The sequence below is a fragment of the Cynocephalus volans genome, chromosome 11 (genome assembly GCF_027409185.1).
Source record: "Cynocephalus volans isolate mCynVol1 chromosome 11, mCynVol1.pri, whole genome shotgun sequence".
NCBI lineage: Eukaryota > Metazoa > Chordata > Mammalia > Dermoptera > Cynocephalidae > Cynocephalus > Cynocephalus volans.
In genome coordinates, this window is record NC_084470.1 from 45443991 (window position 1) to 45469502 (window position 25512).

The 25512-nt window shown below is 34.7% G+C and overlaps 1 protein-coding gene across 10 annotated transcripts in view; it reads right to left on the bottom strand.

Moving 5' to 3' along the window:
* Positions 1-25512, bottom strand: part of CLASP2 (cytoplasmic linker associated protein 2) — a 182554-nt gene that overhangs the window by 74001 nt on the left and 83041 nt on the right. For 4 of the 10 annotated variants that reach the window (XM_063113530.1, XM_063113538.1, XM_063113531.1 and 1 more), the window contains 10 exons: positions 24495-24554; positions 23328-23405; positions 19545-19712; positions 17252-17307; positions 16258-16431; positions 11001-11024; positions 9066-9083; positions 6761-6862; positions 6583-6609; positions 773-943 (listed from right to left, as the gene is read on the bottom strand). In XM_063113530.1, coding sequence (XP_062969600.1) covers positions 773-943; positions 6583-6609; positions 6761-6862; positions 9066-9083; positions 11001-11024; positions 16258-16431; positions 17252-17307; positions 19545-19712; positions 23328-23405; positions 24495-24554 — 878 coding nt within the window. The remainder of the gene's footprint in view (positions 1-772; positions 944-6582; positions 6610-6760; positions 6863-9065; positions 9084-11000; positions 11025-16257; positions 16432-17251; positions 17308-19544; positions 19713-23327; positions 23406-24494; positions 24555-25512) is intronic. The other 6 variants (XM_063113533.1, XM_063113532.1, XM_063113536.1 and 3 more) reach the window with 4 other exon arrangements.

Sequence of the window (25512 nt, forward strand, 5' to 3'; positions counted from 1 at the left end):
ACTGAGATACTGATTGAAGTTGGTGAAATAAGAAATGAAAATATGAGCTTATTCTTTAAAGTTACATAGGAAATCTACAAAAGACATTTAAAACAATGAAAAACAAATTAAAAGAAGTTGGAATAATTAGGGGATTTCTACTCTCCAAATGATAGATCAAGCAGCAGCTATCCTAAGGATAAAGTCATAAAGCAGAAAGGAAGGGAGGATGGGAGGGAAAATAAACAGACAGACAGATTTTGGGTCCATGACAGCAGTGTTAATCAATCAACCCCATATCAATAAACTCTGAAGACTGTACAACCTCCAAACTTTTCAGTTAAAAGAGCTAATAAATCTCTTATTGTTTAAGCTGGCTTAAAATTGAAATTTTTGTTTCCTGAAATTGAAAGTATCCTGTTCAATACATAGAGAAAGTAGAAGTTTATGAGTCTTTGAACAGGGCTAACCTACAATACAAATGTTAAATACAAGCAGCTAACATATATACATATACATTTATACGTACACTCACACATATACGACAAGTATGTTGTAAATTCTGTAATAATCTTGTGCTTTAAAATATTAGCTATATTTTCCAAAGCTCCTATGAATTATACTTTCAAGATAAGATATCTAATTCAACTCATTACCTATATTCCAATTCTCTTTGAATTTATAAATTGTTTACTTCTAATTCCTAAGTCCCTAATCGTATTCCAAAGTCTTTAATGCTACCAAAGCCTCAAACACAAAAGAAAGGTTGCAAATCTTACAAAGAAAATCTTACCCACTGAAAGCCTAGATGGACTAGCCTCTCTGCTACAGCCCTGGCTCCGTGGTATCTTGCTTCTCTTCTGCGCTGAGGCTGAATTGACCAGCACTCTTTGAACACCAGAGCTCACAGTGGAGAGGGCTGTCGTAGTCAGAACTCTTCCTGGAGACCCAGACCGGCTGCCAGCTGAACACCAAACACACAAACAAATATTAAGACGTGAACTCCAAGTGAAATTGTTGAAAGGATAAAAAAATTCAAGAAATACACCTGAGAAAACCGTAATAGTATGGCAGGTTCTAGGTTCAAAGGAAATGGACTGAGCAAGATTTATACATATAATTGTAACCTGGGGTGGGGGAAATATAGATATACAAGCATTCAGTGGTAAACCATCGAAAATATATTTTCAATTTTGGGATACTTATGTTTAATAAGGACAACACTATTATGATTTTTAGAACATAAACAGTATAAAAGATTTCCAAAGAAGTCATTTATCTTCAATTTTATTTATTTTTGTGGGGTATGGTATGTTGTTTCAATACATGCATATACTGCACAACGATTCATTTAGAGTAGATAGCATAGATAATACATTTCATATGGCTAAATGCTCTAATGTGAAAAAGCTATATATTGAAAATGAAAAAACTCAATAATTCTATTACTGCTATTATTTTTGTTAAGTAAATAATAATGATAATTTGCTTCATTTTAAAACTCTTTGCCTGCTAAGATGACTCGGAATGGGTATGGCAAAGTTATTTCTCTTGTTACCATGTATATTAAAATTTTTACAAAATTAAACTTTAAATATTGACAAAATTGGGTCAGCTAAAAAAGAAATAGCTTTTTGCTATTTGCCTTCAAATAGCAATGGGTTCTCGGGTGGCCACATTCTGTGATATAGAGGTACTGAGGGTAGAACAGGAGTAATGGGCAAGTGTCAAAGAAGTCAGACCCTTTCCAAACTAGTGATTTTCAGTCTTGGAAGGCAGAGATGTGGTCAGGGAGATAAAAAGGGGAAGCTAGATAAAATCTTTGCAGAGTCTGGGGCATAGGTTAAAAAAAAAGTTAAAAAACATGGTTTGAAACCAGAAATGCATGGGTTAACTTTTAAGGAGATGAGCTCCCTGTCAATCAAAGCATTTCATGCCTATGTGGAATAGCAAAATGGACTAGATAAGTACAATATATAATCAAACTCTGGATTCTGAATGGTAGCATTATAGAAAAATTAAATGTACACTTAAATAAATCTTCATGAAGCAACTTTTTCCCTTCATTAGGCACCACTTCTCCTACTCGTAGGAGAGTCACTGCTCATGCTGTACAATCTTACCCAATTATGCTTCATTTCCACAGAGCAAAGATTAAAGACTCCAATGCCGATGGAGACAAGAATAGAATATGAAAGAAAGAATGGTAGGAGGACTGTGATCAAGAAGGGATTGCCTGCTCTTTCCTAAGGGGAAGGTGACTTTAGCTCTAGACAGCTCTGTCTTGAGGTAATATTGGCCAGGTCTTGGAATCTTTCAAAAATGAAAGCTTTGCAATTTCCTGAATTTTATCAAGTTGTATACATCAAACAATACATGAATGGAGGCAGGCTAGATGTGATCCATGGGCTGCTGATCTGTTACCCTTGCTACAGTTTTCTTGGCATGGTCTTGCTGAGTACAATTTATACTCCTGCTTAATTCCTAAATTTTACCAGCACACAAATTGAAGCCTTCCACTGGTGATAGCAAAACTGTAAAATAAAGCAGTATTTCCAATGAAATTAATAATTTACTATTTAAGTAGAAGGAACCCTAAATTATTGAAGGGAAATTATTCAAGCCTACTTTAAAATGACAACTCATTTGAATGTTCCATGATGTTTCAAGTGAAGAATCTTTAAGTCTGGTTTCTTTCAGTTACAACAATAAGAATACTCATAAGGTACCCATTTTCTCCATGCACTGTCTAAACTAAACATACACACCAAAACATTCAAACACCCACATGCCACAAACTCACAATGCAAGACAGGCTAATGGAGCATTTTATGAGAAAACTCGCAACAATATAAAAAGTACAAATAATGAACTGAGCACACACAATATGGTATTCTGTTAAAACCAATATAAATTTGGGGTGGAGAGGGTGGAGGTGTTGGTAGGAGAGACTGGAGAATTCCTCAAAATGCAGGTCTATTCAGCAGATAGGAAACATGCAGTTTAGAAGCAGAGTAGGGCTGGCCAGTTAGCTCAGTTGGTTAGAACATGGTACTGATAACACCAGGGTACCCTCCCTCCCCCCAAAAAACCAGAGTAACTGCTCTTTCTACTCTAGAATTATTGAATTTATCAAAATTAAGTAAGCTCACTCTCTATTTAAATTCTTTCATGCCCTTTCCAAGGAAATGAAATTGGCAGTGTTCATTTTGCTTTGATCATTACCCTCTCTTCTCTAATATCCCTGATCCCCACCAAGAGTGTGAAAATTCCAGTGCTGATGACTCATTCTGGAATTATTTATACTTAGAAGAAAATACCAAGGCTCCTTCCCCAGCAAAGAGCCATCAATCCATTTCTTTCTTTTAGGAAAACCAAAGTTGATGAAAAAGGGCACGATGTACCCAGAAAATAGCATGCTACCAGAAAATATCCTAATTTGAAAAACCTGAAATTAGATATTTATTTTCTCTTGTACTACCTAAGGTTTTCAAACACTACTTTATACTTTTAATGGCATTTTAAAGTGCTACTAAGGCTTCTTTTCTTCTGAATATTTTTATCTGCAGGATCAACTTGGATAATTTTAAAAATTCAGGATCTTGGTAATAAAGACAGGCCAAAGAAAAATCATAATTGGCAGTTTTTGCCACAATATGACTACAGAATCATGGACTATTATATGTTAAGAATTTCTGCTGAATAGAACCCATTCTTGGTAATGAAAACTGGTGATCAAACAATAGATGTACAAATAAAGTCTATAGATTCTTACCACCAATGGTATTAGCAGATTGTGATCCTGAACAAGTGTAAAGGCAGAATTAGGGTAAGGGTTATAATCCATAAAGAGGGAAGGAGCAGTTTTAAAATGGATGGCAGATGGAAATAAGAGAGGTTTAGTCAGTTCTTAGAAAACAAAAAAACCCTAAAGCAAAAAAAGCAAACTCCAAAAAATCCCCAAAGCACAGACATCTGTAACAAAAGCAGTACATTTAGTAGTTTTTACAGCTGATAAACTAAAATTAGACACTCATGTACAAAGCAGATGAAATGAAGTTGCAATAGGTAAATTCTTCAGCTTTCCTACTACTGACAGTCCAAAATCTAAATAATTAAATGTTTAAGTTTGTATTATTTAAACATTTAATTTAAAACTACACATAAGGAATGAGTACATCTTATAGCTGAAGAAAAATTACATGAAAAGCTACAAATTTCATCTTTCTTGAGACACATAGGAAAGAAAACAAAAAGTGGGGTGAGGGGAGACAAGGTTTCTGACAGGCTGTAAAATTATTTGTACACAACCAATCACTACCAACAAAAAAAGAGACAGAATTCTTTCATAAACATAAATCTAGAAGTCTCTCCATTGGACCTGCTTTTATTTATTTTGGATAGCCATCAGAAGACACCTGCTTTGATCCAAGAGATTTTTTTTTTCTAAATGGTGATACAAAAATATGGAAAGACCATGCAAACCCTAATGAATTACTTTACAACAAAGTGAAGATGGAGATCACAGTAATATTTCTGTGCAAATATGTTATAAAGAAACTTGCATACAAATTACATAGTATCCTTTTTACAAAAGAATTTGGAATGGAACCTATAGTAATTCAAATATGCAAGCAAACAAACAAAAACTCCTCCAGTATGATTCAAAACCTAAGTGATTTCATAGTGGGAAAGTCTTCTGATCATAAAGTCCTATTAGGTTTAAAAAGCCAATCATTGTGTTCTCATAGTTTAGGAGAGATTTTGGAGTATTGCGGATTGGGTTTTGAAGTGAAAAACCAAATGCAAAAAAATTATTCCTTTTTCTAGTGAAGTGATGTTACAATATACCTAAAAAGGAAGTCTGTTAAGAAGTATATTTAAAAAAAATTTTTTTTGAATCTTTGACGTGAGATGAGCCTTAATATTATTTCAGAAAAAACTAATATCTCAAAATTAAGTTTTATCCTTAGATCTTGGACATAGATAGTTTTTGATTGTTATCTTTATTTTTCTTTATGCTTTAAATTTCCTAACTTCATCATTATTTATTTTGCTGTTTCCTGAAGGCAATAACAAGGTACAGAAGTACACAACAGCAGTATAAAATTCAGTTGGCATTTAATTAAGAATAATAATGAGGACAATTTTATCAGCTAACATATACAGTTCTTAATCTGGGCCAGGCACTGTTTTAGGTGTGTTAAATATATAACATCATTTTATCCTCACAACAATCCTCTATGACGTATATGCTATTATCTCCTCCTTTTACAGATGAGTATACAGAAATACAGTGACTTAGAAGGGCCAGAATTCAAACCTGGGCAGACTGGCTGCATAGTTCGTGATCTAAATCAGTACTTCAGAAACTTCATTGTGACACACATCACAGAAGATGAGATGGCACACGAAATTTTGCATTTCTAACTAGCTCCCAGGTGATGCTGATGCTGGTTTGGGCAGCACATATGGAGGAACAAGGCTCCCAACTACTATGCCACACTGCTAAAGATTAAGTTACTTTAAGAATTACTCTAAAGATATACAAGATCAAGGAGAAATGTGGTGTGATCTACTGATTTGGTTGAGAGAAAAGCTCTTGCTTAGAGAACACTGGCCATTTTTCCTATTTGTAAATAACCCTCAATTTGCAAACCAATTTTACTGAGTATTTCTGCTCATTTTTACGATTGTTACTGAGTGCTCTCATCATTACCCTGCCTGAATTTTCTGACTTTGGAAAGAGAAGAGAAAAATCTGTTAGGCAGGACTTGTGTAATCACCATCTTCCCCCTCCAAACCCAGCTCTTTCCCTGATTCCAAGATTCAGGAATCAGGTTAAAAAACAGAAAAATGGGACATCCATATCCTAATAAATAACCTAAAGAACAATGGAAGACAGCTAAATCCATTTCTTTCCAAAACAGCCAAGTATATAGAATAACCCCCAAAATTATTTCCCTAGAAAAATGTCCTGGTTTTAGAGATAATTGCTAACGAAAATGTCTTCGTACAGAAAAAATAGGAACAAATTGTTTTAAAGTAATAATGCCATAAATGTATGCGTTACTATTCTGGAACATGTAGAAAAAGATCATTCATTTTACCTAAGACCTCAAAATTGCAGTTTTTAATAATTGTGCTTATGAGGAACTTAGCATCCAATGAAACAGCAAAAATATAAATCTTAAATTTAACAAGGAATACAAGAGAACTGGTCATTTCAATTTATGTTTCCTCACTATAAATCAGTGTATCCCTGCCAAAAATGCTAACAAAAAATAAGGTATTCTAATAGATTTTTGAGGAGAGTAAGAAGATACCACATATCTTTCCTGAATATACGGCAATTATTTTGGCTCTCAAAGGCAGAATTTTGCATATTTGCAAGTTTCTAAGTAGAATGTGAAAATCTTAATACTAAAGATTTTTGCTATTTAAAATATCTCCATGCAAAAATTTGTACAGCAGATGAAGTTTTTCTTTCTAAGTGGCAGATATCAATGATGAAACCCTAATAACACACCAAAGACAAGACAACACCCACTCAAAAAACTCCAAAACATGCATAACAACTGACCCAAAACATTGAAAAAATACCTTCGTTTTTGTCAGGTGATGATGAACCTAAAGTACAGAACAAGAACTCAGTATGTGGCTTGTCTTTTTGAATTAGCTTTGTCTTTATCCACTGGTCAATCTCCTAAAGGCAATATACAAGCAATATACTTATCTTAACATAATGACAAATATAAAAGGACTGATAAGCAATACATACGCTGTGACTGAGACACCATTTTTGTTCGACTTCTTCCTCTAGAATCTGTCTTGGCATTTCCCATGCCTGCAAGTGGTGCTGAAAGCTTTGCTCTTACCCGGCCTGAGGAATAAAATATTTACATAATTAAAGACATTTTTCTACAATAATATTTAGTAATGAGGGGAAAAAACTATTTGCAAGTATTGTTAAGTTCTGTAATAATGTAACCATCACTTGCAGGTGATATTTCTCTTAAAATTTTTAAAACACATACTTTTTTTTCATGATGTAATTAATGTAAGCTAACTTTTCTTTAAGGGTAAGAATAAAGTGAAACTAAAAGATTTCTATTCCTAATTTGCTATTATTATTCCCGTAGTTATAATTACGATAATTACTATAGGCATACTATTTGTTTCTTAATTGGTAGTTCCAGTTCAAAAATTTCTTTCTATAAAATTTAGATTATTCTCAAATCCACCCTACAGTTTTACAAATAACCCCCAAAATTTAGAAGCAACAAGCCAAACAATCCTTTCGACTGAAAATGTACTTCTATAAGAATTGCAGGAAGAGATATTATTGGGCAAAATATTTTATCTACTTATATTAAATTACTACAGATGTATACAGACAGGTTCACTGCTCTCTTCCCCCAGCAAATCAACTTCATTTATAAAATGATTTGAGGAAATACATGTCACATAAGTGGTGGAACTTTTCTCAATATATTTCTTTCTCTACCTCCTGGTTGCACTCCTATCTCCTCTACCACTGCTTCCTCCCCCTCGATGAAACTAGCCCACAAACATCCTCATCCTATTTCTAGGCTCTTGAACCAAAGAAGGCATGTTTATCAAAGTTCTTAAAGTAAGCTGCCTTTGTTAAAAACAAGTGATGATAGAACAATATTACTAGGAGATACTTCGGTAGAGTCAAGAAATAGCCTTAGCCACTATTAAATCAGAACCAAAACTAAACATACTGAGAAAGAAGGGCTCAGAATCATTTTTGTTAAAAGGTACAATTTGTAGGGTATATACAAAATACTAGTTAGCCCAATATGACCATGTTAATTAGGAAAAAAATATACTGAAGAGTATGGAGAAATTACTATATTAATAAATGAATGAGAGAAGATAAGAGAATGATAAGAACTAGGAATAAAACAGAAGCAAAACCAGTAGTATACTTGGTAGAGTTCCAGCATCCTATCAACTTTTGAATGAGCCCATAGTTTAGGCCTCTCAACCTTTTACAGAGTCTATTTTGAGTAGGACACAATGTTCTCTTGACTAAGAAGTAAAACAAAAAGACCAAATTATTATTTCTGACATGGAGAATTTACCCATGTTCTGTATAATAAAGCAATTAGGATATGTCAAGTATTTTGATAATAACACTTTAAAATACAATGTCACTGTGCCAGAAATTATATTTTTACAGAGTGCTCCAATTAAAAACTTAAAATATAAAACTATTTTAAATATGACACCGAAAAAAGTTAAATCTGTTTCGTTTTATATCACAAAAAATTGTCATCAATGTAAAACTTAGAGAAACAAAAACCATATTTCAAATCAGAGGTTTTAATAAGACAATCTTCAGGCAGGATAAATATAAAAATTGAATTCCTTTCTACAAATTCAAAAGCAATAAATATTTATTTTTAAGGTGACCTGGCTCAGTAAAATACATGCAACAACGTTGTTGTAATCTCAAATTCAATTTGCATCAGTGACCAGTTCTCTGGTCACTGATTCAAAATAAGAGAAACACTTAAAAGCAGACTAAATAAATGCACTTAAACTCCAAAGATATTTAAACTCCAACAATAAAACACTGGTGCATGCTCCCCCAAAGTGTAAATGAATTGGCATAAATTAAAAAACAAAAACACAAAAATAAAAGTATTAATGTTACTACTGGAAAAAAATAAAATGATGTATTAAATTTATAGTAAATATTATTAAACATGTTAAGCAATTATGTTTTCCAGCATGAGATCATCCAAGATACAAAGCAAAACTGCAGGATGAAGAATTTAAAAAAAAAAAAAAAAAAAAAAAAAACCCACGTATATATGAAGGGACTTCAAAAAATCTGTGGAAAAATGTAAAAGATAATCAGAATCTTTCCATGTGCTTTCTGAAGACCCTTCGTAAGTAACACAACCAAACATAAAATGTAGAAACCACAACAGCTGGCAAATTATGAAGATTTGCAAAGAAACTGGTCTATTTTACTTTTAATATTTAATTCCTACCAATGAAAATAGTAATGTAGAAGTATTTGTGTTACTAGCAAAATGTATAATTCTTACCATCTTCAGACGCTGTTCCTAAATAAGAGAAATAAAACAATATTTCAACAAATTCTGCCAGTGCTGATGTTAAGACCTACCTTGCAATCCCCACCCAAGAGTAAAATGAAAGAGTGAAAACAAAAAATAACTTTTAGTCTGACAGTCTTAAATTAACTTTAGTCTGACAGCCTTAAATTAAATTAAAATTAAGACTTAAATTTAAAAAAAGGGTTCATTTTGAAAAAAATTTCTGAAGTAACCTAATGATTCACAGCACACACAAAAACTTGAAACTAGACAATTGAAAATGTCAAAATTCTATAGTAAAGCTTTTTATCTGTAATATAAATGTTTCATTCTTAAATGGTGAAAAAAACTATAGAGATTAATCACTGAAGAAAGATGCAACTCTGTAGTTACTCTTCTTTGCAAATGAAGATTTTCTTGTGGGCGGGGGGGTGGCTGGCTGGTAGAGGGATCTAAAGCCTTGTCCTTGGTGTTATAATACTGTACTCTAACCAACTGAGCTAACAAGCCAGCTCTGCAAATGAAGACTTTTATGGACCTTTCTAGGGTAGAAATACTTTCTGTGCATTTTCAAAAGGTAGCCCATAAAAGAACTAAAAAAAGCTAACATACACATGGGAATCAAATCCATGACCTAGGTATCATTTGCCCAGTATTTTCATTAAAGCATCTACAAAGACAAAGACCTATCAATCCACTTCATCAGCTATTTACTCAACATTTACATGCACTCTCCAAGACGCCAATGAAATCTATCAAAAATGATGAAGTACAAACATCATAACTCACTACTACTAAAGGACAATAATATATGTCTCTGTATTTTTTTTAAACACAGGATTAAATACCAGTGAGAGTAACACATCATATAACAGAAGTGACTACTCAAGTTATTTCTGACCCAAACAAGAAAATATTTTGATCTGGAAAATGATAAAAATTTGTTTTTAAAGGATTCAGAATATCAGTACCAGAAGGGACACCAAAGGGTATGATATATAGAAACTATCTCTTGAGGTGCTGTCGTTTCATTCAATAAATTTTTACTTATGAAATACTTTAATCACACAGGAAAGCAGAGACTAACACATATAACTAGCACTAAGGTACTCAACTCAAGATTAAATAAATGTTCCATACCACTAAAATAGAAGACACATTAAGTGAATTTTTAGAATTTATGTAATAACTGACAGAAAAACATACAGTGTCTCTATTTTTTCCTAAATCTTACAATGCAACTTACAGATTCCGTATTTTATTAAAAGTTTTTTTTAAAAAAGCTCAAGCTCCTACAAGGGAAGGTGCAGATAATATGCTGTCTACTATCAGACAAAAAAATATACAGGGTTGTTACTGAACCAAGCAACTGCAGATAAACTGTAATCATTTGAATATTAAAATTAAAAAGGCAAAGCTTAAAGTAAGTTCAGTTTTGATTAAATGTTAGTTTAAAACTCATTCTTAAAAAGACATCATCTGTAACTTGCATTTCATTTTCATAAACAATCGGATGAACCTTTGAGATATGTCATTTGTCTCTCTGTATCAGTTAGCAAAAAAGATAAAGAGTTGAATTTAATGACTTATGAGATTCCTTTCCATTCTTCTGAATCCAGTATTTTAGAAGAAGACTTAAGAAACAATATTCAGAGGCATACTTCTAAGAGCTCAGGTAAAAATGTTTAATATAATTGCCTTAAGTTACAACAAACAGTAACCTAGTATTTGAGTAGATTGGGAAACCCAAATATGAATATGCCTAACCCAAAATTCAATCACAGAATTATGTAGCTATTTTCACATTAATATTATTGCTAAATAAATAGCATATTTTCAGAAATTAAGAGAAGAATGAACAAGGACATTATACAGAATCCAAGAGCCATAAAAATCTTTAGTAGAATTAGAAAAGGAAGTTCTTACCATCCATCTTGTCAGAAGTATCCTCTTTGATGAAAGAGCAAGCAAAGAACAGAGGAAGACTTAGTATATTAGAAAAAATGATTTTATAATTCCTAGAAAAAATTTTTTTAAAAAAATAATTCATAGCAGACATATACATCAACTAAAACATACTAGGAGATTAAACGAGATCAGGTTCCCATGTGAAATAAAGACTATACCTAGTGTACTAAGTAGAGAATTAAAAAAAAAAAAATTACAAATGAGTCTGATTTTCACTAGCCTAGAAAGAGAAAAGCTAGTGAAGCCCATGTTCCAACCTTGAACCCCTGCCATCATGAGGCAAATTTCCTGCTTTGGTCTGCTAGTTTCTACCGGATAGTCACTTTGCCTTGCTTCTTAAATCCCAAAATTCCACTCCTTAGCCCTCTCATCATTATCCTCTGTTTACTGCCTTGTTGCTTTCTGACCCCCATCCTTTCTCAGAACTTTCAGCCCTTATAAATCCTCACATCTGGATAAATCTAGCAACTTACTTTCTCTGTTCCACTACTTGAGGTGCCCCAGTAAATTACAGAACCTTTGAAGTCATGCATACTGACATTACTAGAAACTGAAATAATTATCTGACTTGGCCTTCAGTGCCTATGCAGAAATGAGTTAACATAGCAGGATTTATATTGCTCTTAAGAAGGGCCTGCTTGGGGGCCTGGCCTCTGGTAACTTAGTTTTGGATGCTCCCTATGTTAATGATCAGGTTATAAGTATGTATATGAGGGGTGGGGGCAATGGACTCTGCTACATCAGTTTGCCTAAACTGTTTTTGCTAACAATACGATTTATGGCGAACAACTGCCTTCTTTTGGGGAGTCTGGAATTCTGGTAATTGTGGCTGGTTGTGCAAGCAGAGTGCTTATGTGACTACCCTCACTCCCCTCCCCAAACCTGTACTCTGAATCTTAAGCAAGCTTCCCTGGACAGAAACGCTGTGCACATGTAGCTGCAAGGAAGGAGCAGCCTCACAACCGCACCTCTGGGAGGGAGAACTTTGAAAGTCTGCCTAGACTCCTCCAGACTACCTGATAAGTCTTTTTCCCTTGCTGATCCTGCTGTGTACCCTTTTGCTCTAATAAACCTCAGCCATGAGTATAGCTGCCTCTGAGTCCTGTGAGTCCTTTTAGCAAGTCCCCAAATATGTTAGGCATTATGGGAAGCCCCAAAAGTGCCCAACCTCTTGTGCTCCCTCAATGGCTATTCTAAACCTCAAGGCACCTCTTAGCACCTGATCCTGACTGAATACTCAGGCAAAGTCACAACCACCTCCCTGATCACTCTTCTTAATGTTCACACCCCCCAAATATATCTGAATCTATTACCGCCTTTATTTCCTTTATTCCTCTTTTATTTCCTTCCCTTCTACCTCAGTGAAACTGGTGACTCTTCACATCCAAAGCTAACTCCCTGGCTATGCTCTATACATACCACTCCTCATGCGTGCCATAGGAACCTGGCTGTGAATTATCTTCTCTCATCTCTGTACTTCTAAATTTTCCTTCTCTACTGACTTACCACCTTTGTATACAAACATATTTAACTCCTCCAATCTTAAAAAACAGTAAATTCCTGAGACTTGAACTACAGATCATTCTTACAGTGCTCTTTCACCCATTTTCTTGACCATCAAGTATAGGACTAATTTATATAGATTCTCCTTCCAACTTCTTCCTCAACAAGCTGAAATCTGACTTTTAACCATATGACCTCTCTAAATAAACCACTAATAAAACCATTTACTTTCTTTTCTATTTAAGCAATTCCATAAGCTCAGTTGTTAGAATAAATATTCTTAAATAGGCATACTGCCTTGGATTGAATTGTGTCCCCCAAAGTCCATGTATTAAAAACTTAACCCCCACTGTGACAGTGTTAAGAAGGTGGGAAATCCTATTATGGTAACTGAAAGGTGGAGCCTTGAAGAGATGATTAGATTGTGAGGACCATGCCCAAGTAAATGGATTAATCCATTTGATGGTTTAACTGGTGGTTGTGGGCATGGTTCTGAGGACTTTAAAAGAAAAATGGATGAGGAGTTAGTGCTCTCTGCTCTGCCCTTCTGCCATGTGAGATCCCTGCATCACTGTCACCACCACCAACGCTTTCACCACGTGTTCCCTGGACTTTGGACTTCCTGTCTCCAAAAGTGTAAGCAATAAATATTGCTTCATTATGAATTACCCAGTTCAGATATTTTGTTATAGGCAACAGAAACAGACTAATACAAAGACAAATATCAAGGTTTCCTTAACATAAATTCCTGACTGTCTCCTATCACACCAAGCTTCCTCTTCTGGTTGAGGTTAAAGGGTAAACTTCAAAACACTCATGATATCCCTGCTTCCAAAGGATTCAGTACTTTAGGAAAAACGAAAACAGAAAACCAGTGACAGCAGCTTTAAGGAACGTATTGAGTTTTAAATTAATTACAGTAATAAAACTTTTATAGTGATTTCCAAATCTAATTTCTAGCACAGATCACTCTCCTGAGTTCATATCCCTATATCCCAACTGTCCCCTGAACACTTCCAGTTTAGGTTTCACAGGGACTTCAAACTCAAAATGCATAAAACTCAACAAACCTTCAGCTGCTCATTCCTCAGCAACCTACTGATAGACTCAGAGATTTCGAGTACAGAAGCATACAGCTCTGGATCCCGGGTACCTAGCAGGGTGCCTGGGAAAAACTATGTTCTCAATATGTGTTTGCTGTAAATGAACAGAATACTCCTACTGATCCATACATGGTCAGCCACGATAAGCAAAGCTCAAAGTAGAAGGAAACAGAGTACACCAGTTACACACGTATAAGAAAAGTGCATGAGAGACGAGGGTGGAGGGGGGGTAGAGGGAGAGAGCGAGAAAGGGAGAGAGGGAGAGAACAAGAATATCTTTTATCTGATCTCTTGAAAGAGCCACGACAGGTAGCTGATTATCCCTGAGTGTGAACCTGGCCTAGATGAAGAAAAGAGGAAAGGGGAGCACCTTTTCCTTCTATAATGAAACAAACATGCAATTCAAACCTTAAAGAACCAAAGAAATAAATGAAGTCAATCTCATGGCTTTCTTATGAAAAAATTATGGTTACATTGTTGCAAATTGGCATTCTAGTTCACATTAAAGCATTTAAAATACAATATTTTTCTTCTGGTAATAAAAATAATAGATATTCAACATAGTGTATTTATTTTTAAGACTTAGGATAAATAGGTCTTTTTTTCCCCCCAGTTTTCTTCCCACTTAAAAAAATTGAGATATAATTCACACATACCATAAATTCACCTTTTTATAGCATACAACTCAGCGTTTTTAATATATTCAGAGGGTGCAATCCTCCTCACTATCTAATTCCAGAACTTTTTCATCCACTCCCCTCCCCAAATTCTGCTAATTCTATTAGCAGTCACTCCCTGTTCCCCCAACTTCTAGCCCCTAGCAACAATTAATTTACTTTCTGATTCAGTGGATTTGCCCATTCCATACATTTCCTATAACTGGAGTCATACAATATTTGGCTGTTTGTCTTACTTCATGATTTCATATGTTGACCTGTTTTGTAACATGCATTATGCTGATTGGTTTTCATATATTGAAATAACCATGCATTCCTAGCAATTTTTTAAACAGAAAAGTTATCTGAAAATTAAAATCACTAATCAATCCACTGTTAACATCTTTGGACATATCCCTCTAGTACTTCATCTATGTGTAATTTCACACAAAATAATGAAGTTACCACACACTATTTGGTAGTCCATATCACTTGGTTTTTGTTGAAAATAAGTATATACCATAACTTATTTCCTCTTTGTTTCATATTAATTCTGACTCTAACAATATCTATTATTGTTAGAGTGAATTTTTTTTACTCCTTGACACAATTATCTAAACATTGGATTACTGCATCAAAAATTCTGAACATTTAAAAATGCTTCATGGGTATTACTAAATTGCCACTCAGAAAAAGAGTCCCATTATCAGTTCACATTAGCCCTGCTTGATAAGGCCCTTTTACCACACTCTCATCAATAGTGGGCACTAACCATAACTTTATTATTATATTTATAAGTCTTTCAATTGCATTTGTTTCATTCCAGCTAACGTTCAACATTTGTTCTGGTGTTTATTGGCAATTTTGATATATGCTTTCCTTGATATATGTAGAATTTTTTTCCATAAAAATAAGCTTATCTGTTTCTCATTGACTTGAAAAACTTCTTGACATTTTAACTTTTATGTAGTATGTGTCAAAAACTTTTCCCTTTTAGTTTTTAGCCACCTGATTTCATATTTTTACACTTTAGATTTAAATTTGAGAGACTATTCCATAACCGTTTCTTTGTTTTCATGTTTAGATATTCCTTTCCCAACCTCAGATTAGATACTTACCTACTATGTTTTCGTCAAATTACTTTGTGTTTCTGTTCAATGTCTGAGCCATTTGGAATACATTTTTATATGGTGTAACATGGTTCTAACTTAATTTTATATCAAAGTGTAAGCCATGTGTCTAAACAACATTTACTGAATAATCTATCCTTTCCTCATGGTTCTGTGCCAACATGAACAACATTACAGCTGTGCCAACTTCATCATGTACTACATTTATATTTAAAATCTCTGCACTTCTTGTGTTCCAATGATCTGCTTGCTTAGTGTGCTACAAATACTAGCCAAGAGAAAGAAAAATGGAGCACAAAATGGAGATAATAGATAACCAATCCCAAACTTTTAATCTGATAGACATAAAAACATAAAAAAACAAACTCTGAATAGCTTTTGGAACATACGTTTAAGGTTTGGTTATACATAGAAGGGCTCTGCAGTTCTCCCAGATCCCCAAAAGGCTTTAAATTCTCAGTAAGGGAACAGAAGAAGAAGAAAACAAAGAAGCTAGATACAAGGCCAATGCCCTTCCCAAACTCCTTTAGTAACCAGTGGCTGGATGTGGCAAAAGTGCAGAGTTACAAAAGTTCTATAGGCAATTGTGGAGTCAAGAATTATTTCTTTGATTAAAATGATGAGGAAGAAGACACAAAGGGAAAAGTGGAAACAAAGCAGCTCAGATACCTCAGAACAGTGTCCCCTCTATACAATCATATTAAAACATATCGACTATCCTTACCTAGCAAGAATAAAATAGAAATTATTAAGATATATCACCTTGTTTTCACTGAGACCAGCAAGAGAACATTGTACAATTTCTCATAGTTAGTTGTCTTACCTAGTGATGCATAGGAACCTGGATTCAGGGCACCTGCACCTAACCGCCCATTTCGCACAGACTGTCCAGCAGCATGATGTGCCTTGGCACCAGCAGCAGCATTCACATCAATGTCACTTCGTGAGCGTTGCAGGCTTCCTGGAAGGGAACTGGATTTGCTGCTGCCTGATGATACTATGGAAGACAAAGCAAGGGTAACCTGTATTATTTAGATCACTGCAAACAGCATGAAAATTACATAAACTTGAAACCAGCATGAGCTAATCCATGACGACAAATGGCTAACAAAAAGGTAGTGGCCAAATGGACAATACTGTAAAGTATTTTAAAGTCAGAATGCCTCAGTTTCAATCCTGGCACAAGTAATTCTTCTTGCGCAATTTTCTCAATATTACTCTGCCTCATTTTCCTCTTCCATAAAATGGGGAAAACAACCAGGTTTTGATTAAAATTCATAGAACTGTTTTGTAGCTAAAGAGAAATGATGTTTTTAACTGAATTATAAAATTGAAGCACTGTACAAGATAAATAGATGGCAGCAGTATTATTTTTTTACTATCAGAAAAATGCAAGAAAACTAATTCAAAAGTAGGGATACTAAGAAATTAAAGGTGGTTATGTTGCTCTTAGGTAATGCAAATTAAGTCATCAAATTTCTGGTTTTTAGTTTTTTCAGTTTTAAAAAGAAGGAGTTTTATAAACTGTGAGTCATGAACCATTAATACAATCTGAAGTCAATTGAGAGTGTCATGACCAGCATTTTAAAGAAATGAAACAGAATAGAAAACAGAGTACACTGCAAGTAAGGGTAAATACTGCTTTATGGAACTCTGGTTTATACTATATATGCAAATATACACAAGTACAGTATATATGTGTGGCACTGGGTTATCATGTAAAATGATTTTCTCACTGTGGATCACATCAAAACAGTGTAAAGGATACTGCCTAAGAGACAGAATAGGCTATAACTATTACTTAAAAAGGCAATTACCTCTTCCAGACACAGTTGATGGATTTGCTGTAGACCATTTGGAAGAAAAAGGGCGACTACAATGTAAAAGGAAATGCTTTTAGTAAGAAGAATTAATCTACCATTCCTCTGATAACAACTAATGAAATACTACTGAGTTTTCTGAAAAATTGAGAAGTACATCTAATTTTAATTTCGCTTTTACATATCACTTTAGAACAGTTGTTCTCAAACATATGTCATCACATATCAATGGTATTTCAATTAGCTATGAAGCAAAAATAAAATAACTGGCAATGAATGAATAAAGACTATAAGCCCTAGACAGGGATCAAGCTGCTCTTTGTTCACTCTGGTTCTTAGCACACATCATCACAGTGCCAATCACAGAGGATTCAATAACAGCAGTATCAACCACTAGAATCCTGAGATACTTACTCAGATGGAGAAAGAGGTAGTGTTATTACTAACACATATGTAACTCAGTGTAATCAAAGCCTCTCTCACCTAAGTCATAATGGTTGTGGCAACTGGCAGATAATTCATGCAGTTATCACACAGGTATCACACTCCCTACATGCAGTGCTATTGTTACTGTGTGGGACAACAAAAACAAAGCTAAGAACAATTGCTGAGGATGACATGTATGATTAGAGAATGATGGTAGCAAAGCATTTCTAATCATCTCAAAGAATCCAACATCTCCCTTAAAATCATTTTTGGTTAATTATCTTTAATTACAATAGTACTCTGCCGTCCTAATGATTAATAAGACATTTTAGTATGCAATGGGGATCCAGAAAGTATATCTATAAGTTTTAAAGGAAAAGGGAAGAGAGGAGCAAAAACCCCAAACGGGTTAATACTAGGCTATTGGAAAATATTCTTTAAGTTATATTATCAAATGGTAAATTTGATATTGCTATTAAACCCAACACTATTTTTTTTATTATTTTTATAACTGTCCTCTAAAATTGTTATCCTCTTAGATTGAGGCAGACCATTTCAAGGGTCACAGAAGTTAAAGTTGTTTATGTTTAAAGATGTTGTACTAGGGTAAGATAAAATATCTTCTTTAAATCCTTGCTACCCAAAGTATGGTCCAGGGACAAACAGTATTGACATCAGTAGGAGCTTGTAAAAAATGAAAAATGCCAGGCCCCACCTCAGAGCTACTGAATCAGATTCTTCATTTTAGGAAGATCTTCAGGTGATTCACATACACTTTAAAGTTTGAGCACAGTAAATAAAAAGGGAACAAAAGCAACAATGGGAAAAAAACAACAAAGATAGCTCATTTGAGGTGAAGGATTTATTGCAAATTTAAATAGAAGCTTAAATAGAAATTTAAATAGGACTTTAGATAAGTCATTATTCCTACAACAATTATTTTTTGAAATCAGATCATATCCATTGTATTCTGAAAACTTATAAAAATCTGAACTTTAGTCCAGTATTTGCCCCTGTGAGTGCCTCCTTAAATTTTGCACCCTAGCTGCCTCACTTGCCTCACTTTAATCCCAGTATTGCATCAGAGTTGCCAAGGCAACCAGCAATCTTTGTGGGGCGTCAAGGTCCAAAGGAAAAAAAAAATTACTGAGAGGTAAGCTGACATTCTATGAGCTACTCTTCCCTGGGGAAATCTGCAGATACTTGGCACAGGGCAAGAGGCCATGAAGATGGACAGAGAGCCACTGCTAGAAAGCAGAGAAGGCATCAGAGATTTTAACAATCTCATAGGGCTAGAGAGACACGAAATAGGGTTATGGCTGCCAAAGCAACAAGGATTTGAGGTAGCCAACATCATGGTGAGAATGGAGTTACAGAGAAGCAGGTCAGACACTAGATCATTTTGTCCCCTTGAGGGATTTCCTGAATTCTTAAGCTGTGCAAGAGACTAGGAAGGAAAGTAGTGGAGTTTTTACACATCACACTGTGTTGTGTAAGAACTCTGAAGATGACTTCTGAATCTCTGTTACCATTCCTCCATTACAATGTCCTGGGAATGGTCTACTTACTATATAAAACTACTTTTGTTGCTATTTTATTCTAAAATAAAAGTATATAAATTAGTGCTTCCCAGACTTTCACAGACATGAACATATAGAAACAAAATATGAATCACTATACTCTTTACCCAAAGAGAAGTTATGCTGGCATGTAATCAAACCCTGGAAAGAAAATAAGTGCATTCAAGTCACCATTCTTTCAAGGCTTTGGGTGAAAGCAAGCACATATTCAGCCATCCAACTTAATGAACTTTGGAGAATTGGGGAGAGGAACAGATCAGTAATTATCACTTATATAACCTTACTTGAGACTTTCTTGTGAGCTAGATGAGGACCTGTCTGATTGTGGAAGAGATGCTACACTGCCAGAACTCTTTAAGTAAGTTTGAAGACTCTTTTGATAAGATGGTTCAAGGGAATTATACAGTGTTTCAGCTTCACCAGGAAAGTGGCTCCTGAGACCCATATATGTCCTGTAAAAGAAAGAAAACGAAAAAGAAAAAAAGAAAAGCACATGAAATAATTGCTTTACATGATTAGATATTTAGAGGAAAATGTGTACATTCAAGAAGGATAAAGATGAGCCCAGAAGTTTTAATACATCTGCTATGCGCCAGGTGAATACTTTCTAAATTTCACAAGTTCCAGTGGAAAAATAGTAAGTTTTGAGAAAAGAAAATCTCAGTCCAAAAGCTCATTGTCTGAAAAGATAAATAAAATTGACAAATCATTAACATGGCTAACAAAAAAAAGAAGAGAGAAGATTCAAATAACAAAAATTAGAAATGAAAAAGGTGACATTACAACTGATTCATCTGAAATACAAGGAATCATTCGAGACTACTATAAACAACTATATGCCAACAAATTTGAAAATCTGGAGGAAATGGATAAATTTCTGGACACACACAAGCTCCCAAAACTGAGCCATGAAGACGCAGAAAATCTGAACAGACCAATAACAATAAAGGAGATTGAAGCTGTTATCAGAAGGTTCCCAACAAAGAAAAACCCAGGACCAGATAGATTCACAGCAGAATTTTACCAAACATTCAAAGAGGAATTGACTGATTCATTACAAACTATTCCAAAAGATTGAAACAGATGCAAATCTCACAAACTCATTCTATGAAGCAAACATCATCCTGATACCAAAACCAGGTAAAGATATAACCAAAAAAGAAAACTACAGGCCGATATCCTTGATGAATATAGATGCTAAAATCTTCAATAAAATATTAGCAAACAGAATACAGCAATACATATGTAAAATTATTCACCACGATCAAGTGGGATTCATCCCAGGGATGCAAGGTTGGTTCAACATATGCAAATCAATAAATGTGATACACCATATTAATAAAATCAAACACAAGGACCATATGATCATCTCCATAGATGCTGAAAAAGCATTTGATAAAATTCAACATTCATTCATGACAAAGACCCTCTATAAGTTAGGTACAGATGGAAAATATCTCAACATAATTAAAGCTATATATGATAAACCCACTGCCAATATCATCCTGAATGAGGAAAAGCTGAAAGCTTTTCCTTTAAGAACAGGAACTAGACAAGGATGCCCACTTTCACCACTCCTATTCAACATAGTATTGGAAGTACTAGCCAGAGCAATCAGAGAAGAGAAGGAAATAAAGGGCATCCAGACTGGAAAAGATGAAGTCAAACTGTTCCTGTTTGCGGATGACATGATCTTATATATCGAACAGCCTAAAGCCTCTACAAAAAAACTCCTGGAGGTGATAAATGATTTCAGCACACTAGCAGGATACAAAATCAACACACAAAAATCAGTAGCATTTCTATTCTCCAATAGTGAACATGCAGAAAGAGAAATCAAGAAAGCCTGCCCATTTACAATAGTCAGCAAAAAAATAAAATACTTAGGAATTGTGTTAACCAAGGATGTGAAAAATTCCTATAATGAGAACTACAAACCACTGCTGAGAGAAATTAGAGAGAATACAAGAAGATGGAAAGATATCCCATGCTCTTGGATTGGAAGAATCAACATAGTGAAAACGTCCATACTACCCAAAGTGATATACAAATTCAATGCAATCCCCATCAAAATTCCAAAGACATTTTTCTCAGAAATCGAAAGAACTATCCAGACATTTATATGGAATAACAAAAGACCACACATAGCCAAAGCAACGCTGAGCAAAAAAAATAAAGCTGGAGGCATAACACTACCTGACTTTAAGCTATACTACAAAGCTATAATAACCAAAACAGTATGGTACCGGCATAAAAACAGACACACTGATCAATGGAATAGAATAGAGAATCCAGAAATCAACCCACACACCTACAGCCATCTGATCTTTGACAAAGGCACCAAGCCTATACACTGGGGAAGAGACTGCCTCTTTAGCAAATGGTGCTGGGAGAACTGGATATCCATATGCAGGAGAATGAAACTAGACCCATACCTCTCACCATACACTAAAGTCAATTCAAAATGGATTAAAGAATTAAATATACACCCTGAAACAATAAAACTTCTTAAAGAAAACATAGGAGAAACACTTCAGGAAGTAGGACTGGACACAGACTTCATGAATATGACCCCAAAAGCACGGGCAACCAAAGGAAAAATAAACAAATGGGATTATATCAAACTAAAGAGCTTCTGCACAGCAAAAGAAACAATTAACAGAGTTAAAAGACAACCAACAGAGTGGGAGAAAATATTTGCAAAACATACATCTGACAAAGGATTAATATCCAGAATATACAAGGAACTCAAACAACTTTACAAGAAAAAAACAAGCAACCCAATTAAAACATGGGCAAAAGAGCTAAGTAGGCATTTTTCTAAGGAAGATATATAAATGGCCAACAGACATATGAAAAAATGCTCAACATCACTCAGCATCCGGGAAATGCAAATCAAAACTACACTGAGATACCATCTCGCCCCAGTTAGGATGGCTAATATCCAAAAGACTCTGAACGATAAGTGCTGGCGAGGTTGTGGAGAAAAAGGAACTCTCATACATTGTTGGTGGGACTGCAAAATGGTGCAGCCTCTATGGAAAATGGTATGGAGGTTCCTCAAACAATTGCACATAGATCTACCATATGACCCAGCTATCCCACTGCTAGGAATATATCCAGAGGAATGGAAATCATCAAGTTGAAGGTATACCTGTTCCCCAATGTTCATCGCACTCTTTACAATAGCCAAGAGCTGGAACCAGCCCAAATGTCCATCATCGGATGAGTGGATACGGAAAATGTGGTATATCTACACAATGGAATACTACTCAGCTATCAAAACGAATGAAATACTGCCATTTGCAACAACATGGATGGACCTTGAGAGAATTACATTAAGTGAGACAAGTCAGGCACAGAAAGAGAAATACCACATGTTCTCACTTATTGGTGGGAGATAAAAATAAATAAATAAATTCACACACACACACACACACACACACACACACACACACAAAAAAAAAAAAAAAAAAAACGGGGAGGAGAAGAAGACATAACAATTACAATTCCTTGAAGTTGACACGACAAGCATACAGAAAGGACATTGTTGGGTGGGAGGTGGGAGAGGGAGGGAGGGAGGTTTCGGTAATGGGCCACAATAATCAACCACATTGTATATCGAGAAAACAAAATTTAAAAAAAGAAAAAAAAAAAAGCTCATTGTGCCATTTATGATTTATGTAGCCTTGGGTAACCCCGAAATCTCCAAAGTTCAGTTGCCATCTATGGAGATAATGCCACCTTTGCAGGATCATTTTAAGGATTAGAAAATAACACATATCAAGTGTCTTGCACAGTATCAGGTATACAATACATGCTCAATAAATGACAGGTTAGGATGGAATGGGAATACTGATGATTACACAAATCATGACAATTTGAAGCAGGCTGTTAGACATCTAGAACAGATTTAACGGAGAAAACCAATCTGAAGTTTACTAAAGAACTAGTCAAGTAGAATCCTTGAGACACCTCTGATATTTTCATTCTCCCAGTACAATTACTTAAAAAAGAAAAGTATTGAAGTATGTTTAAAATGTCACAAAAAAACACTACAGACTTACTTTCTTGCCTCCACTCTGGCTTCAGCATCCGCATCATGAATTCCCTTTTTAATTGTTTCAACCAAGACAGCTGCATGTCTATAAAATAAAAACATCTTTAGATTCATGTATTAAAGTTGTATATTTCACTACAAATGATACTTACTGCCTATATGTTACACATTAATCACAAAAGGGTAGGCAAGGTAAAAAATTAATTAGTGCACAATATGCCCCATATATTTCACGTATGGTTTCCTTCTGACAATCCAATCACCATAAATCTGAAAATAATTATTTTTATATGAAACCCAGATACTGTACAAATATTTAGTACCCAAATTCAAAATTTTTAATAAATTAGAGAAAAAACAACCTTCTATGTGGTTTTTCACTAACCCACTATTGTAGAAAATCATTTGCTAAAAGTATGATTGGTTATGATCTGATCAAATTGAATAGTAGCTGCCAAAAAAGAACTTAAAGAAAACTTGGAATTACATCATGCCTACATTAAACATATTCTATTTTTTAAAAATGAGGTGTGCACAGATTTAAAGATTTCCATAAAAATGAAAAATCAACAACATACTCAAGATAAATGCAGGTATCTCTTATTTCCCACGCTTCAAAATGGAAACTAATGAGAAACACAGTCATGCATACAGCCAGTGACCACTAGTTGCCCACATTTTCCTCTTGTTCATCTCAGAGTTACATTAGACACTGCTCAGTATACACCTGACCAATGATATCTGACAACTGGTACGGAGATACTTCCCCATAAATACCTCACTTTTAAATCTTTTTCCTCTGAAAAGGAAAGGAAGGTTCTTCCCTCTCTATATTTTAAATAATTCATTACAGGATTGACTGCACTACAGGAAACCTATCTCACGTGAGTAAAGACACATTTTTAAATTTTTGCCCAGTGCAACTTAGGACTTTCTTATATAACCTATTCTGCTTAAGAGACAACTCACCTGCCTCACCCTCAAAATCATACTATTCATAGCTGCAAGGAGTAAGAAGAGCACAACACCACAGCTTTAAAGGAAAATCAGTACAAATAACCTTTAAAGCAAAATGAGAAATAATACAAAATGAATACCATAAACTTCTAAGGAACTGGTAACAATGAGGAAAGGTAGGTGGCAGAGGAAGAAGGGAGGAAAAGGCAGTGCATACCGTTCCAGTGAATGTGTCTGCCACTCTTGTAACAACAAATCTAAAAATTCAAATGAACGCCTGAAAAATAAGAGTTAAGTGATAACTAAATGTTGTACTGAGAAATACATTAACACTTTCTTTTATAATACTACACTTTGTCCCCTGAATTATAGCATAAGACATGTTTTTAGATACCTTAACTGTGGTATCTAATTTACCTTAAGGATACAAGTATTTCTATACTAAATAGTTCAAAAAGACCTTAAGATTTTCCCACAATTTTAACTTAAAATGCTTGTCAAATATAAAATTTAACACATTTCATTTGTTAATTTAAAAAAATATTTATCAAATGTCTACTATGCACTAGACATTAAAGATATACACTGGTGACCAAGAAAGACATGACAACCTGGATCTTTCATTTCTTAAAATGTATGTACATGATTTTGAATCAAGTTTGCATACATTTTCTCCTAAGCCCTCTAGTTCTCAACTTCTTCAACTGTCTCATTCTTGAGCTCCTCTTCTTCCTCGGCATCTGATGACTCAGCTCTGTCCTGTTTTTCTTCCTTTATTCACACTTCTTCTCCACCTACCCATAAACAGATACTCACCTGGTTGGTGCCAATCTTAGCCCACTTCTCTTTTATAGTCTTTTTATTTGGGCAACATCCTCTGTTCCCTTATCTCTGACCATCAGATATAATTCTCACATCTAGTCCTATATCTCCAGCATTGGTTCTTCACCTCAGCTGTTAAGTCAAAGTTCCAACCACACTCCACATAGGCAGTGAATGTCAACAGAAACACTACATACAAAAGAATAAATTAACTCTTACCCTTTCAAACCCACTCTTTTAGCCCATATACAGATTAGGAAATGAAGAATAGGGAGGTTAAATTAACTTGGCTAACATGATAGAGCTTGAACCCTGGCATTATGACTCCAGAATTCAGTCTGTAGCACTTGACACTACTTCCTCATTCATACCCAATTATCACATCTCATCTTTTTTTGGCGGCTGGTTGGCAC